General features: G+C 43.9%; 1 protein-coding gene across 1 annotated transcript; it reads left to right on the forward strand.

Moving 5' to 3' along the window:
* Nucleotides 1-415: 415 nt before the first annotated feature.
* mdc1 (mediator of DNA damage checkpoint 1) lies at nucleotides 416-12,111 on the forward strand. Its single transcript, XM_054621565.1, is given in 13 exon segments — nucleotides 416-484; nucleotides 1,101-1,268; nucleotides 1,385-1,981; nucleotides 2,065-2,143; nucleotides 2,293-3,527; nucleotides 4,124-4,186; nucleotides 4,312-4,892; nucleotides 4,894-8,043; nucleotides 8,592-8,729; nucleotides 9,697-9,879; nucleotides 10,010-10,135; nucleotides 10,619-10,729; nucleotides 10,813-12,111. Coding segments are annotated over 12 exon segments (6,600 nt in total). The 5' UTR covers nucleotides 416-484; nucleotides 1,101-1,135; the 3' UTR covers nucleotides 11,017-12,111.
* The last annotated feature ends 5,037 nt before the right edge of the window (nucleotides 12,112-17,148 follow it).

A 17,148-nucleotide genomic window follows, 5' to 3' on the forward strand; every position in this document is an offset into this window, starting at 1 on the left:
AGCAGTAGTTCTGCCTTGTACAAAGTATATGCAAATAGAAAATATAGCAAAATCTGAACTGTACTAAAAAAATCTCTTTGGACCATGAAATGTAACAGACAACAAACTTAAAAGGTATTGGAAACAAAAAACATAGAAGAAGGAAAAAGGTACTGGATAGTGTAACATTGTTTCTAACTATTTAACGGGACATTTCCCAAAAGCTGTCCAAGTGATACAAACAGGTGGACCAGTTCATTGTGTCGACCAGGGTGTGCGGCGGCCCCTTTAAGATACACGTGTGCGGGAAACGTTGATCCAATCAGAGTCTTTTAAAGTTAGACTGGCGTTTAACCGACCAATGGCAACAGAGTCCAGTGTGAGTGATTGCTATATTGGCCTATCGCTTGCGGTTAGGACGCCACTTGTGGGCGTGGTCTATTCGTTACAGGAAGTGCATGTTTATTTTCGTTTAATATATCCCCACTGAGAAAAGCGTGTGAAGGTAGGTATGAGGCTAGAGTGCAACTGGTTTCTTTATATATGAAGACAAGGTTGTAATGCATCCACATTGCACATTTGCATTCGAGCTAATTTGTCAAACCATTCATTTGGGTGTAAAACAGTCAAGCCCCTCGTATAATCTCTTAACGTTAAACTTCCTGCATAGTTTTCAAGGTAACGTTAGGTTACCTGCCCTGATAGTTAATTGATATTGCAATGTTTTTTTTTATTGTTAACAATGAGGTAGCTTTTATTTCAAGTTTCTTATATGATGAGGTTATGATGTTGACGTCTGAATGACTCAAACTAGAGTTAAACGTCTTTTTGTAGTTTTTGTTATTATGCTGACCGGAAGCAGGATTTTCGTGAAGTGATGCTGTGTTGACACACATGTTCCTACACGCCCAATATAAGTTGAATCAGCGTTAATTTATGGTTCAAAGTGAAAGTTTGTAAGAATACAACAGGGAAGTATAGCTAGAGAGATCATCAATGAGCTATTCAGGCTCCCGTTAGCCGCATTAAGTTGCCAGGTAATGTCTATTAACTGTTTATGTTCTCAAGTCCGGAGTTAGACGTCAACATTACAGGAGCCATTTGTTTGTGTTTAAATATAGGCCTAGCAGTCGTCCTGCCTTACCCTGTGTGAGAAATGGATGCCACTCAAATGATCAGTGACTCAATCTTGGAGGATGAGGAGGAAGATAAAGAGGAGAATGAAAACAAGAGGGGACGACCATTGGCTAAACTGTGCATCTTAAAAAATGAACACATCCCTGAGAACGGTGAGTGTCTTACTACTGCTATTATTACATCTATGCTTTGTTTATTTATGCTGCCTAAATTGCATAAACAGGTCTTGTTTATGTATGTCTTCTGATGGATGTTCTCTGTCACCCAGAGTTGCCCCTCTTTTTGGGTGATAATGTGTTGGGCCGTGACCCCAACACCTGCACCCTGCCCTTGCCAGCACCCTCAATATCCAAGCAGCATGCCACCATCTGCATCTCTGTATACAAGAGGAGAGGTCGTTACAGTGGAGTGGACATAGAGGCTTTGATTTGGGACCTAGGTAGCATGAATGGGACCCGCAAGGGCCACTTAAAGCTGACTCCTAATGTGCGCTATGCCCTCAGCGAACAGGACACTTTGGTGGTGGCAGACATCCCGTGTCAGTATGTCAGCTGCACTACAGACACAGTCTCTTCTCAAGAGGATATGATGACTCCTGTGAGCAGAAATTCAGGGGTAAATGCCAGGCTGCCAGATCCCTCGGGAGAAAAGGGAGGTGACCCAAGCACAGGCATCAAGAAATGTGTCAATGGGGGTTCAAAGGCTAGGGTGTCATTACCTAATCAGGAGGACACAGGGAAGACTCCTGTCAGAACAAGTTGCCTGTCCTTTGAGAAAACTCCAACCCAGCCAGAGGGGACCCTGGTCCCAGAATCTGACTCGGACTCAGACACAGAAAGAGGAGACAGAAGGCGCAAGGCTCTAGGTATGTAAATTATGTTCTTACTTATAGAAATGAAGCAACGTTTTTTTTGTATCTTTGGTTTGACATATTTTTATTTTTTACAGTCACCGATTCTGACTCCCATAAATCAGGTCCCACCTGTTCAACATTCCTGAGTCCCACAAACAAAATCGTCCCTGAAAGGTATATAAGCAACATGTTATTTTGGGCTTTTTTAAATATGTGCATCCATAACATAATAACATGTAACACCCTGTAAGTATGTAACAGTTCGTTCCTTTTTTCATTTCTGAATTCTAATGCTGGTCACATTGTTTTCCACTGTTTTACAGTGAGGATGAAAGTCCCATCACACCGTGCTCCTCCACTAAAAATAGGCCTTACAGACATGTCAGCTTCAGTAAGGAGGAGCCTGATGTAGAGGTGGTGCAACAGCAGCTAAAGAACAAAAAGACACTTGAAATTGTGGACGACAGTGAAGAGGAGGAAGAAAGAGCAGCGCTGGGAGGAGGAAAGTCTGAGGAAAGTGGACAACATGTGTCAGGGAAACAGGAAAGCAATGTCAGTCCAACTGGAGAAGATGACTTGCCCGTATCTTCACCAGCAGTCTGCACAGATGCGATCCCTGCATTTGACATGGACAGTGACACTGATATGGAGGGAGAGGAGGAGAGGGGGGCATCTGCGTTCCCAGTGAACTTGAATACAAACCAACAAGCTGATCAGCCACCAAACACAGCCCAGTTTCAAATGGACAGTGATACAGATGTCGATGAGGATGCCTTACACGAAGTTCCCAAATCTGTGCCTTCCTCCGCTGACCACACTAAACTTACTCAGCCAGAAGGCATCACTATGGACAGCGATACAGATGTGGATGATGATGATGCTGTGTCAGACGCAGCTATTAAAGCAAAACCAACGCCACTTCAAAGCACGCACGCAGCTGACTCTTCGCTTTCTACGCAGCAGAACGATTTACACCTGGACAGTGACACAGATGTTGATGAGGAAGAAGAAGAAAAGCAAAGTGGAACAAATAATGCGTGCCCTAAAATAGATGAAACTCCCACTAGATTAGATATCAAGCCAACTGGGACTGAATCCGCCCCTGCTGCGTCTCACAGCCTGCATCTAGACAGTGACACAGATGATGAAGCTATTCCTCTCCCTGCCATCGGTGATCTCTCGGTGGTGTCAGCTGTCACAGAGTCCGTCACCACTGCAGATGCAGGAGCTGATTTGGGTGTTCTGTCCGACAGTGACACAGATGTGGATGACGATTCTCCTCTGGTCATACCTGTTAATGTCTCAACGTTGTCTCTCGATCCTGGTACCTCGACGGATTCTAATGCAGACACAGATGTTGATGAATCCAGCGTGCCCCCTGCTGGGGACGGGGTCAATCCAGCCGACCTCAGAGTGGACAGTGACACAGATGTGGAAGATCTGGAGGTTGATTTTGGAGAGGCAGGTGAGAATCAGATTCCCAGCCTGCGCAGAGAAAACACCCCTGGGTTGCTGGTTCCCCTTCAGCAGAACTGCTCTACTCCTGTTCAGGGGTCAGGTAATCAGTCAACCAATCTTTAAATATGAACTTAATGTATTTAATGTAGGCTGCAGCTATAGATGGTGTTCAGTATTGTTTCATTTGCCAATCATTTTCTTGATTTATTGTTTGGCCTGCTTGTTTTATTCAACCAACAGTCCAAAACCCCAAAGATATTCAGTTTACAAAGATACGCATCAAATCCTCATATTGAAGAAGCTGGAACCAGGAAATGTTTTACTTGAAAAGTTACTGTAACAATTAAGCAATTATCAAATTAGTTACCCAGATGTGAAAAAAATAAATATAACTTAAACACTCTCAATGAACAAAAATGATAACAACATAATACAAGAAAAATACACATTGGCGCACATGGTTGCCACTCAAAATAGAAAAAGGTAAGAATGTCTGTTTACCCATGAGTTTAGCAATCAAGACCTGTTGGAAAGAATAGATTCTCTAAATAATCAACGAGGGGCATACTTTTTTTCTATTTTTAAGTGATCCATTTTAAGTGGATCTCTTTTTCTCAATTTGAAGACACATTATGCCCTCCTTGATCCACTTTTAATATAAATCAATTTGTGATTTTCCCTTTGGGATGGTTCCAGAAGGAGGACTGGAGGAGATGGAGACTCAGGGTTTCCTGATTCCCTCATCAGGTCCATTTATAGGTGAGTAAATTACTTTTGACACATTATTTTGTGTCTGTTTTTATAAAACAATAGGTATATATTAAAAGTTAAGGACTCATTTTAACCTTGCACATACTACTTTATTTGTTTCCTCTTTCTCCCAGGTGCCAGACCTATAGCATTATCTCCCTGCTCAGCCAGCCTGGAGGATGATTCGTGTTTTGTGGCTGAGACCCAGTCCTTCATTCTTCAGACCAGAGACTGCCAAGGCAACCCTCCAGAGGACCCCATCCAGTCATCTGGTGTTGAAAAAGGCAAACAGTCCATTAGAGGAGGGTCTTTCCAGCTTGGATTGTCTGACAGCAGCCACCTGGAGGGTCAGGCCCAAGCTCTGGCCATGGAGAACACCCAAGCTTTTGTCCCTGTGGCCGGGGGTATGAATCTGGAAGATACCCAAGCATATGCAGACAGAACTTCCTCACCGAATGATTTAAATCGGCAGGCCGACAGAGAGGATGAGGAACCTGCCAGATGTTCAGAAATATCGGCAAAAGAAGGCCGGGTAGATTTTGACCTGGAAGCAACACAGGCATATATTTCAGAGCCCTACAGTGATTCAGAGGATGAAACCGATGAAGATGAGAGAAAAAAAACTGCTTCTGCTGAGACTCAGCCTTTTGACCTTCCCACCTCATCTACTCTTGCCATGGCTGAAACCCTACCATTTGCCTTTGAGGAGGAGGAGGAGGAGGAAGGAAGAGTGTTTGGATAAGGAAAATCCTATTTCCTCCGTACTAGAAGTTAAGTCCAGCCCACAGCATGTAGCAGAAGAGAGAGAGAAACATGTGGAGGCAGCTCAGCCTCAGAAGAGGCACCTCAGTGATGCTCTTTCTGTGGCTGAAACTCAGCCCATGCATGTAAGTGAGGATGAGGAAAGTGATGATGAGGACTTGATTCCACGAAAAAGAAAAGCAAAGCCACTGCAGCTTGAAGATGAGCAGTCACAAACGCTCACAAACTCTGAGTTATCGCTTGTTGAAACCCAGCCAACGCACATTGGTGTGGCTGAAACTCAGCCCATAGCTGCAAGTGGAAGTGAGGAAAGCGATGATGAGGACTCAATTACAGCTCCGCGAAAAAGAAAAGCAAAGCAGCTGCGGCTGGAAGACGAGCAGACACAAACACTCACAAACTCCGAGCTCTCTACTGCTGCAACTCAGCCAATGGAGACAGGTGAAGATGGAGAAAGTGATGAAGAGGACTTCATTCCAAGTCCACGAAAAAGGAGAGCAAAACCATTGCAACCTGAGGAGGAGTCACAGCCGCTTGCTGGTCCTGGAGGTTCTGTTTTTGAAACTCAGCCGATGGGTACATGTGCAGAGGACAAAAGTGATGAGGAGGTCTCAACTCCAGGTCCTAGAAAAAGAAACGCAAAGGCACTGCAACTTGAAGAAGAGGAGACACAGCCCCTGTCTATTTCTGAAGTCTCTGCTGTTGAAACCCAGCCCATGGTCGCGGGTGAAGACGGAGAAAGTGATGATGAGGAGTCAATTCAAGGTCCACGGAAAAGAAGAGCAAAGGCAAAGCCAATTCAAGAAGAGGACACACAACCGCTCACAAGTTCTGAGGCCTCCATTGTAGAAACTAAAACTGCCCTGCAGCCTCGGAGGGGAAAAGGGAGAGAAACTGAAGCTGGAACCAGTGGTACGTCTGTTGGAGGAAGAAGATTGACAAGGACAAGATTAAGAGAAGAAGAAGAAGAGGAGGAGGAGCAGGCGGAGTGTTCTGAACCTCCAAAGAGACAGACAAGAGGGAAGATGAACGCTTTGCCAACTACTAGAGGAAGGAGAGGAAAACCAAGGCCTGATGAGGAGGAGAGTGAGGAAGAGGAGGAGGTAGAGAAGGCTAAACGAGCTAGAGGGAAAAGATATACGAGGCAAAGGAAAGATAGCGAGGAAGAGGAGGAAATGCTTGAAACAGAAAGAAACAAGCACCCTGAAAATAATAACCTATTAAAGGAACAAGAAGAAGGGAGAAAAGAACAAGACAAATTAGAAAGGGAAAGAAAAGAGAAAGAAGAGCAAGAAAGAGTGCAGGCTGAAAATGCAGAAAGGTTAAAACTTGAGCAAGAGAGAGCAGAAAAAGAGAGAATAGAGAGGGAGAAAAGTGAAGAGGATGAAAAGAAAAGAGCTGACACGGCACAGAAGGAAAAAGAAGAACATTTGGAGAGGGAACGAAAGGAGAAGGAAGAAAAAGAAAGATTAGAGCGTGAAAGGGCAGAAAGAAAAGAGAAGGAGAGGCTAGAAAAGGAAAGAGAGAAGGAAGAAAGAGAGCGATTAGGGCTTGAAAAGGCCAAAAGAGAAGAGGAGAGAATAGAAAAGGAAAGAGAGAAGGAAGAAAGGGTGAGATTAGAGCATGAAAAGGCAGAAAGAGAAGAGAAGGAGAGAGTAGAAAAGGAAAGGGAGAGATTCAAGCGTAAAAAGGCAGAAAGAGAAGAGAAGGAGAGAGAAGCGAAAGAGAGAACAGAAAAGGAAAGAAAGGATGAGGAGGAGGAAAAAGAGAGATTAAAGACAGCAGAGAGGGAACGAGAAGAGGGACTTGAGAAGGAGAGGAAGGAACAAGAACACCAGGCGAGACTGGAGAGAGATGCAAAGGAAAGGGAGGAAGGAGAAAGATTGGAGACAGAAAAACAGGCCAAAGAAAAACAAACCAAAGGGCAAGAAGAAAATGAACCCAAAACATCCGCAAGAGGTCAAAGAGCGGCCAGAAGAACATTTGCTGCAACAGAGCCGCAGCCAGACTCCACCATATCAGCCAGTGACGATGTCCCAGCAAGGAGAACCCGATCTCGCTCCAACTCTTCCAACTCTGTCAGCTCAGAGAGGTCTGCTTCAAGTGTCAACACCCAGGGGAGCAGGGGGAGGGGCCGAGGCAGAGGAGCGAGGAGGACCAGCGGGCCACCCGAGGCAGCCATCGCCAGAGGCAGCAGCAGTAGGAGGAGGAGTGTAGCTGCAGAGTCAACACAACAGGACAGTTATGATAGTTGTCCTCGGGGAGTCCTTTCAAGGTCAAACTCCACCAACTCTGAGATTTCCAGCTGCAGCTTGAGCTCTCAGAGCAGAGGAAGAGGAGGCAGGCAGCGAGGAAGAGGGAGGAAAACGGAGTCAGACTCCATCCCTCCTATGAGTAGTCAGAGTGGCCAGAATTTGGCTCCCAAACCTACAGCCAGAGGCAGGAACAGCAGGAGAGCAGAGGAATCCTCTTATGAGGTTCCCCATGAGGATGAACTAGAGAAGGCAGACTCTCAGCAGGCTGGTACCACTAGAGGGCGACAACAAGCCAATGCAAATGGCTCTAAACCGGCTGCTGGAGATAAGAAATCCACTTCAAGTCAGGAGTGTGCCAGTGAAGAATCACCTATGTCTAAAAGGAATGTCAGGGGCAGAAGCCAGAAAGCGGTAAAGAGTGAGACTGTAGAGACACCAGTAGCTCCTGGAGTCAGTGATGGAGAGGAGCCTAAAGAGAAAAGAAAAGGAAGCAAAAGACAGTTGGAGGCCAATGCGGAAGAGGGTTCCAGCAGTAGTTCCAAAATATCCAAAGGGAAGGAGAAAGCCCAAACAACAGAGGCAGAAGAAGGAGAAGCAAAAGGTGAAACAAAAGATGAGATTCGAGTCCAAGCTACGAGAAAAGGTAGAGCATCCAGCGCTCAAGCTAAGAAGAACGCAAAAGACTCCCCCGCTGAATTGGAGGGGAAAGAAGAGAGTGAGGAAACGGAGGAGGGGACAATTGTGAGGAGAGGCAGAGGTCGGCCATCAGCGGTCCACAAACTGAAGAAAGAGAAGCAGGAAGAAGGTGGAACATCTGTTGACCAGGATCCACATGTGGAGGCATCACAGGTGAATTAATGACTTCACTTTTAAACATGCATTAAAAAGATGTCAGGAGTTGTTGTTTTGAGTGAGACAAAAATACATTAGGGCTGAAGCATAAATCCGACCAAACATATCTGAGTGGTATATAATTAGTGTCCAGGAACTCTTTGTCCTTGAAAATGAAGGCTTTTAACTTGGCTAAAGGCCCTGGTGCATTTTTCTCTGTGAGTCAGCCTTTCCCACCATCATAATGAACTGCGATCAACATCAGGGACTGGCTGCGTCTCTCCCAACTCTCTCAGCAACAAGAGTAGTCTGACCTGCTCTGCATCACCATCAATACACTAATGAATTAAGTGGTTTAGTGGCCACACACGCTCACTTCCTTCTCTTGTTTTATAGACCACAAAACACTGGAAGATGATGAGCATGTGTGCAGTAGAGAAAGCACAGACCGTGCTTTCTCTACTGCACACATGCTCATCATTCCCCTTGTATGTTTCATGCTTTGTCCTTGTTTGTTGTTTGACCTTTGTCTCCCTTCCTCCCCCACTCTTTCTTCCATCTAAAAGCCCCAGACTCCAACTAGCAGTGGATCCCGGAAGCGACAGGCTCTTGCCGATTCCTCGCCTGTGGCAAAGACCCCTCGCTCCTCCTCTGCTTCCCCGTCAGCCGGCGGTCAATTAAGAGCTGTCAGACAGAGCTACAAGGTTTTATATGTCTTTGTACACATGTGATCATATTAGTCAGATTGTCAAAATGATGCAGAAGAGGGAAATTTGAAGACCTTTATTCAGAGATTATGGATCTTTGTATTCAGTGTTTGGGGGGGGATCATTGTTTGAACACAACAAGAACTGACTGGACAGGGATGTTAAACTGTGTGGCAAGATAACAGGGGAACCAGTGTGCAGTATTACTTACATTACAGATCAGTACAGAATACATTTAGCTCCCAGCAGATCCACTGCTCCCTCTAAGGCCTGAATTTGTATTTTTAGGATACTATTTTCTTCTTCAGGACACAGGTATAGTATTCCCCATATGGACTAAGAGGCATTACTTCCATTGTCCCACGCAGCATGCAGCTGCTTAACAAGCTGTTGATTTCCCAAATGATGCTTTTTTTATGAGGCTGTTATTATAACATGATGATGTTATATTACATGCTGTCATATATGTTTGTTTTTTTACATTTTTCTTGATATTCTTTAATGTTTTTTGTTCAAAGTAGTTTCCCCTAGGGGCAATAAAGGCTTCATATATTCACTTTTTTTTTTTTAGGATGCATTGACATAAATGTGGATTATAGCAATTCAGTCAACCTTTACAGAATCTAAATCAGTTTTGGTTGGTGTGTTTTTGCAAATACATTATTGCTCTTGAGCTTAGGTCTCACTAAATTCAGGGTTGGCTCTCCCTGAGGCCCACTGTTCTATTATCCATTAGGGACCATCATTTTTATTTGAACCAAACAAATGATACAAAATGCATCACTGTATGATGAAATGCATGACAAGGCCTTGCTCAGGGACCAGAGTGAGATTTGTTTCAATGTCCCCATAACATTTGAACCTCACAGGATAACATATTACCAGAATTCTGTTCAGTAAGATTCATGTGAGTGAACACGACTTTAGACCTCTGAACAACACCGTGTCTCTGCCCCTCTCTCAGGTGCTGTTCACAGGTGTGGTGGATGAAGAAGGGGAGAGAGTGTTGGCTCGGTTGGGAGGCAGCATGGCTAAAGGAGTGGCAGACATGAACTGTCTGGTGACTGATAAGGTGCGCAGGACAGTCAAGTTCCTGTGTGCGGTGGCTAAAGGAGTCCCCATCGTCACCACACACTGGCTGGATAAGGTGAGTTGCTATATTAGCAGAGCCAGTTTTCTCCCTCTGATAAATGAATGTGGAAGTATGTTTACAAATACTACCCTCACATAGACACTCACTGCTGTTGTTGTCTTTCTCCCCTCTCCCGATGTTTCAGAGTGGTAAGGCTGGGAGCTTCCTGTCTCCTAATGCGTTTGTTGTGAAGGATCCAGAGCAGGAAAAGAAGTTCAATTTCTGCTTGCAGGAGTCTCTGAAGATTGCCAGCAGTCAGCTGCTGTTACAGGTACAACACAGTGAGAGGTTGACATTGTGGCATTTCCCTTGGCAGATGGCACGGGGTTGATGGGTTGTGTTGTCATGCAGACATGATCGTGTCAGAATCATCCTCAGCCTATAAAACATCTGAAATCCTTGACTTTTTACCACCAATCATTGCTTTTAGCTCAGCCTCTTTGCTGTTTAACATGCCTAAATCTTTTTATGAGCACAGTGACGCTTGTTTACCATTTCACTTTGGCTTGTGGGCATTCATTTGACTTTCATTGTTAATGTACTTATTATGATTTATGGGCACTTCACCGAGGGGAAGCGAGCAGTAATGTTTCCATTTCTGTTACACTTCCTAACCTGCACTGTATCAAAGATACTCTGATACCACACACCATGCTGTTGGCTAAAATTGGGGCAGGTATACACATGAAATACCAAATTTCATTCCTAAGGGCCTTATATTGATTTGTGGAGACTTCTTTTCTCTTTCTGTTAGGGCTATGGGATCCATGTTACAAAGTCTGTGAAACCAGAGCCAGTTCACATGAAAGACATAATCTCCAGCAGTGGAGCTACCTTCCTACCTAAGATGCCCTCTTCTCACAAGGTACCAGTCTATCTCCCTCAGGCCTCACATGTAGTAAATGAACATTATTTTGTGATTAATTTATTACTCCCCTCTCCTCTCAGCCTCAGACTGTCGTGATTGCCTGTGAGGAGGACTGGCCGCTCTGTGGCCCGGCTCTCTCTGCATCGCTCCCAGTCGTCACAGCTGAGTTCATTCTGACAGGGATCCTTCAGCAGAAACTTGACCTTCAGAAACACAAACTCTCTGCCCCTGCAAATACTCTACTGCCTGCAGGAGGCAGGGGAAGAAGCAGGAAGAAGACTTAGCACCGCCAGGAAATATGCCAAAGTGGGTTTATTTCCATTGGACATAGATTCCCTTTCAAATCAGAGACTTGTAGAAACACTAGTGAGTCAGCTGTCTGTATAAATGATTTAAATAATGTGTTGTACATTTTGTGGAGGTAACAACATTTTACATTGTCAGATCGTGTACAGCATCCTGTTTTTCAAGAGAGCGATGGAAGAAACATCATTTAGGAAACTCGACAAATGGCTGTCCAGTTTTTATGTTTCAAAAAACTGCTCTCCGTGGAGTCCGTTCTTACAATTGTACCTTTTGCCTTCCAAATGTGAAAAAAAAAATGTAGGTTTTAAAGTTGCAAAAGCTATCAGCGATGCTGCTGCTGCCCGGGTGGGAAGTAATTAACCATCAACCGTACTTGTTACATTTCACCTGTATCCTCCCCTCTCCTTTTACGATAACGAGCAGGAATTAACACTGCTACAGTGAAATGCTGCTACTCTCCATGTGTGCTAAGTGCTTCAGCTCAATCAGCCAGTTTGGCAGGTAACCAGCCATGAAGTGGGAGTTGTATCATGTTTGGGTGGTGGAATAGTAGAACTGATGGGAGTGAGGGAGGGTCAGTTTTGAAATACATCAGCCCAGTGGATGAAAAAAGCAAAAGCTTGTTTCTGGTCCTGATAAGAGCATAGTGCCTTTTTATAATGAGGTAATCATGAACCTACCAGTGTGTCTTTTTCCTCTTACTCCATTAACCACCACCACCTAGTCCATTAAGGCTTCGTCCGATCCTGTTACGTCCAGGGGTGAGACACGCTGTATAGGCACCTGAATGCTGATGCTGCTTCTACATCAACATCTTACAGCTGTACAATTATCTGCTATGTGTTTTATGTATACATGTCGTTACATCAAAAACGACATGTATACAGACCTCACATGTGGTTTCTTTCCTGGCCCACCTTGAATGTTTGAACTTGCTGTATCATTTGGTGTTTTAAAGTCGGACTCACTAGCTTGTAACTAAGTTAGATTTTTTGAACTATAAAATATCTCAATTACAAGTTTGTATTTATATCAAACCAAGAAAACTGTTTATTTCCAATGAAAACATTAAATCTTGTCTATTATGTTTAATTATATGTGTATTTATTTTTGCAACTTTGTATATCTGCATATTTTGCTATTTTATTATGTAGCCTTGTTACTATTATCAGTATTTTTGAGGCTTTGATGTGTCGCCCAGAAGATTTGGTTGAAAGTAAGTAAGTAAGTAAGATTTTATTTATATAGCACCTTTTAAAACGAAGTTACAAAGTGCTGTACAGGATGCGGAACCACAAAAAGGATACAGAAAAATGAAAAATAATACAGCGAGATAAACAGTGTACAAATACAGTTAAGTGCAGAAGAATAAAATAAGATAATAATACAATTACAGGTCCCTTGCAAGGAAAGCAAGACGGTAGAAATGGGTTTTGAGAAGTTTTTTAAAACCGTTTACAGACTCAGCTGATCTAACCGAGGGAGGGAGACTGTTCCAGAGGGACGGGGCCCTGATGGCAAAAGTCTCCCTTTGATTTGCGAAGGGAGCGGGGTATCACTAAGAGACCTTGGTCGGAAGATCTGAGTGGCCTAGAGGTAGTGTAAGGGTGCGAAAGTTCAGAAATGTATGAGGGGGCGAGATCATGTAAGGCCTTGTATGTGATGAGTAGTATCTTGAAGTCTATTCTATATTTTACAGGGAGCCAATGAAGGGATGCGAGGATTGGGGTGATGTGAGATCTACGGTTGGTTTTAGTTAGCAGCCTGGCTGCAGCATTTTGCACCAGTTGCAGGCCTGACAGGGCTGCTTGGCTAAGACAGGAAAACAGAGCATTGCAGTAGTCAAGGCGTGAAAAAAATAAGAGTATGGATAAGTAATTCTAGATGTCTGGTTGATAGGATTGATTTGATTTTTGCGATGTTCCGGAGTTGCAAAAAGCAGGTTTGCACAAGCTTGCTTATGTGTGAGTCAAAGCTCAGATTTTGGTCAAAGATTACACCCAGGTTTCTTACAGAGGGTCGATGCAGGAATTCATTTCAGAGACAAACTTATTAGGTGCAATGAGGAGAACCTCGGTTTTGTCTGAATTTAGCTGAAGGAAGTTGAGTGACATCCAATCCCTTATAGCAGCCGTACAGTTATGGAGGGTACCAATATTACTCTTATCATTTGGCTTGACTGAAAAATACAGCTGCATGTCATCAGCATAGCAATGGTGGGAGATGCAATTGAACTGGCTAACCAGCTTTCCCAAAGGTAATATGAAGTGAGAAAAGGATGGGACCCAAGATAGAACCTTGCAGAACTCCACAATGTATAGAGGCGGTTGAGGACACAAAGTTGTCTATGACAACCTGAAACTTCCTATTAGACAGATAGGACAAGAACCAGGTGAGAGCAGAGCCCGAGATACCTACCCACTTATTAAGACGTTCAACCAAGATGCGGTGATCAATAGTATCAAAAGCAGCTGTTAGGTCAAGCAGGACCAGGATTGAATGTTCACCATTGTCAGCCCGCATAAGGATGTCATTTGTCACTCTTAGAAGTGCTGTTTCTGTACTGTGTTGGTGGCGAAAGCCAGATTGGAATTTGTTAAAAATGTTGTGACCTTCAATGACCTCAAGGAGCTGCTGTGCAATAATTTTTTCAAGAATTTTGGAGATAAAAGGTAATTTGGAGATAGGTCTCTAGTTATTTGGTTGGGTTGGATCAAGGGCAGGTTTTTTTAAAATAGGTTGGACGCCATCTTAAAACCGTCAGGAAAACAGCCAAAGGTGAGAGAGAGATTAATAATCGAGAGTAGGCTTGGGCCCAGGGTAGGCAGGACCTATTTAAGGAATTTGGGGGGGATTACATCTAAAGGGCAAGAGGACAGGCGCATATGGGATACTGTATCATTTAGATTGTCCAGTGAGATCGGGAAGAAATCAGACAAAAGGGTAGGACAGTGAAATGATGAATCAGAGGAGACTGTAGCCATGTTAAAATTGGATCGAATGTTGTTGATTTTGTCAACAAAGGAAGATAAGAAACTTTCGCAATCTAATGGGGAGGAGGCAGATACAGAATGATGGGCAAGATTTACAAGGCGGTCAATGGTTTTAAACAGGAACCTAGGATTGTGTTTGTTTTCGTTAATTAGGCCTGCAAAGTAAGCAACTCTCGCTTCTTTTATGATTTGGTTGAGCATAGACAGCATTTCTTTCAGATGGAGAAGATGGACCTTGAGTTTGGTTTTCTTCCAGCTACGCTCCACTCTTCTAACTTCCTTTTTCAGTTGACGAATGTTGTCATTGATCAGCTGCAGAGTGGGCATTGAGGAAACAAGAGTGTACTGTGCGCTTCTGTGGTGGAGCAGAAGACTGAAGCATGGTGTCAAAAACAATGCCTTTTTGGTCAGATACAAACTCAAACATATAAAAGAGAGTTCAAAGTCAGGGCGAGCGTAAAAACAAGGTCAAGAGTGTGACCAAGTTCATGTGTAGGCCCGGACACGTGTTGAACAAAGTTAAATGAGTTTGTAATATTTAAAAAGTTGGTTGTTAGAGAATTTGAGAGGTTGTCAATGTGCACATTGAAATCGCCAGCCATAATGACTATCATATTTAAGAACCACCGAAGATAGCAATTCAGAGAGTTCATCCAAAAAAGCATTGTTAGGTTTGGGTGGTCGGTAGACAACCAAGCAACATATTGGGCTTTCATAATCAATTTTAAAAGAAAGTGATTCAAAACTACTGAAGGAACCCCATGTAATCTGATTACAAGTAAAGTTATTCTTAAAAACAACTGCAATACCCCCACCACGACCTGTTTGCCTAGGGAGATTGAGGGTCTGGTAATTGGGAGGATAGAGCTCTATTAGAGGACAGCAGTCCCCAGGTTTAAGCCAGGTCTGTTAAAAGTAAGAAATCCTGATTCTGAGATAAAATGAAATTGTTAAGAATAAAAGTCTTGTTTAGCAACGATCTTACATTGCACAACACAAACACTGCTGGAATGAAAGGCTTGACTAAGAGTGGACTCTTTATGGAGATCTGAGTCACATTGTTTGTGTTAAGAGCAGACGTTGCAGCAGATGTTTTGGTGGTCTGTTGTTAATTATAACAGAGATAGGATGGACTGGAGGAGGACCAGGCTTAGCCAGAAAAATAGAGGGCTGTGTCCTGGCAGAAGGAGAGCCGGAACGACCCACGATAGATACACAGTTTAACGCATTATCTCTACATGCAGTTAAACGTCAGACTGAAAAAACTACAGCATGGATGAGGTTAGATTTGTTTCTTAACTCCCTCACTGTTTGGGTGGATACCGTCTTTTTTGTACAGATCCCTCCTATGCCAGAAAGTGTCAAAGTTGTTGATGAAACCGTGGCCTGTAGCAACACTGAAAGTCATTAACCAGCAGTGGAGACTGAAAAGGCGGCTGAAACGCTCTGCGCCCTTACCTAGAGATGGAATGGGGCCAGACAGGATACAGTTTTTGCCCAGGCTCTCTATAGTTAGGATGAGGGAATCAAAGTCAGACTGAAGCTTTATTGATGGCCTTGACATGACGTCATTGGTACCAACGTGCACGATAACAGTATGGACAGTTGGATGGAAGTCAAGTAAGGCTGGAATGTGAATAGAGGCGTCGGAAACTTTACATCCAGAGAAACAATAAGTTAAGCCACATGGGAGCTTGACTAACCTGGTGATGGAATCGCCAATCACAAGGATTTCGGATTGACCGTTGAGGCATCCTCCATCGTGGATAGTTAGCTTTCGACGCCGATGGTCATCTGTATTGGCCTCCACACCCACCGCGGTAGAGACATCGGTGGTAACGTTAGTTGTGGGATAGTTGGAGGCTGAAAGGACTGTGAGGACTGTTCTCTAACGGTTGGCGAGCTCAACTCGTTGACGTTTGTTTTTTGGGGTGTTAAGTGAAGAGCACGCCGAGATCGGTGATGCAGGACGTTTCCTAGTCGATGGAGTCGCTCCGTTTCCAGCGTCAGCTACCGGGGTAACAAGCTGGGATATGTTATCTGCAAAATCTGTCAATGGAGAGTAAGAGTTTTCCAGGGGGAGGTAAAAGTCTGGATCAAACCGGGGGATAGAGATCCGTCCCTTCCCCTTTACCACTGAGGACCAGCTACAGGAAGGGCCCGGACCTTCCATCGGACCTCCGAGCTCACCTGGGTCGGATTGGGTGGCAGCTAGCCGAGAGCATAGTTGAGCTTGGCGATGGAGGAGATCATCAATCAAAGTCTCTATGGATTGCAGCTCGGTTTTAATGCAGGTCATTTCTGTGGCCGACGGCATTTGTGCTAGTTTGTTTGGCTTAGTCACCAGGCTGGAGGCGAGCATCAGAAACATGTAGTTGGTGAACCTTGTGTTGCCAAACTATCATTTCCAAGGTCAAGAATTAACTTTCAAATTCAAAATGACTTTGCTGTTTTCAGGACTTTGGTGTCTCAGTCTTAACCCTGAGAGCCGGGACTCATCAACCCATGACAGGAGGATCTCTCTTTATCTATTTAATTAAATACATATACCAGATTCCCTCTTCGGAAGTCCTCTAGCTTGAGGATCACCACGGGCCAGATTGCTTCTTAAAACCTTTTTTTAGTTTTTCAGGAGGTCTTGATCAGTGGGTTGTACTAAACAGATGACCATCTTCCAACATATCTGAATCGTTTGTATTTTAATATTGAACAGTGAAAAAAGTACTTTCAGTTTAAATGTGCAGGGTTGAGTATTATTTTATTTTTGCCATCTTATTGGCAAAAATCCATCAAATTGCTGTGTTTTTTTCCAAGCCAATCGACCGATATGCAAAGCTTTTGTTTTCTGGAAGAAATCTGGAATAGAAATGTTTTCGATGGGAAGCAATGCATCAATGCGTCTATGTATTTTTGAATACAAATCTAATCCGAACACATTACCATCCACTTTGACCATAATGTGTGAGCTTAATTTGTTTATTGACGCATAGCTTGCTGCTGAATCAGCATCCCCTGAGGCCTGTGGAACATCTCATGAAACAAACCCCCCCCCCCCCCCACTGTCAGACCACCATGGGTGTCCTTCAGAGGAGAGGAGAGGAGAGGGGGGGGGGGTAG

This window comes from Anoplopoma fimbria, chromosome 20 (assembly GCF_027596085.1).
Source record: "Anoplopoma fimbria isolate UVic2021 breed Golden Eagle Sablefish chromosome 20, Afim_UVic_2022, whole genome shotgun sequence".
In the NCBI taxonomy this organism is placed as follows: domain Eukaryota; kingdom Metazoa; phylum Chordata; class Actinopteri; order Perciformes; family Anoplopomatidae; genus Anoplopoma; species Anoplopoma fimbria.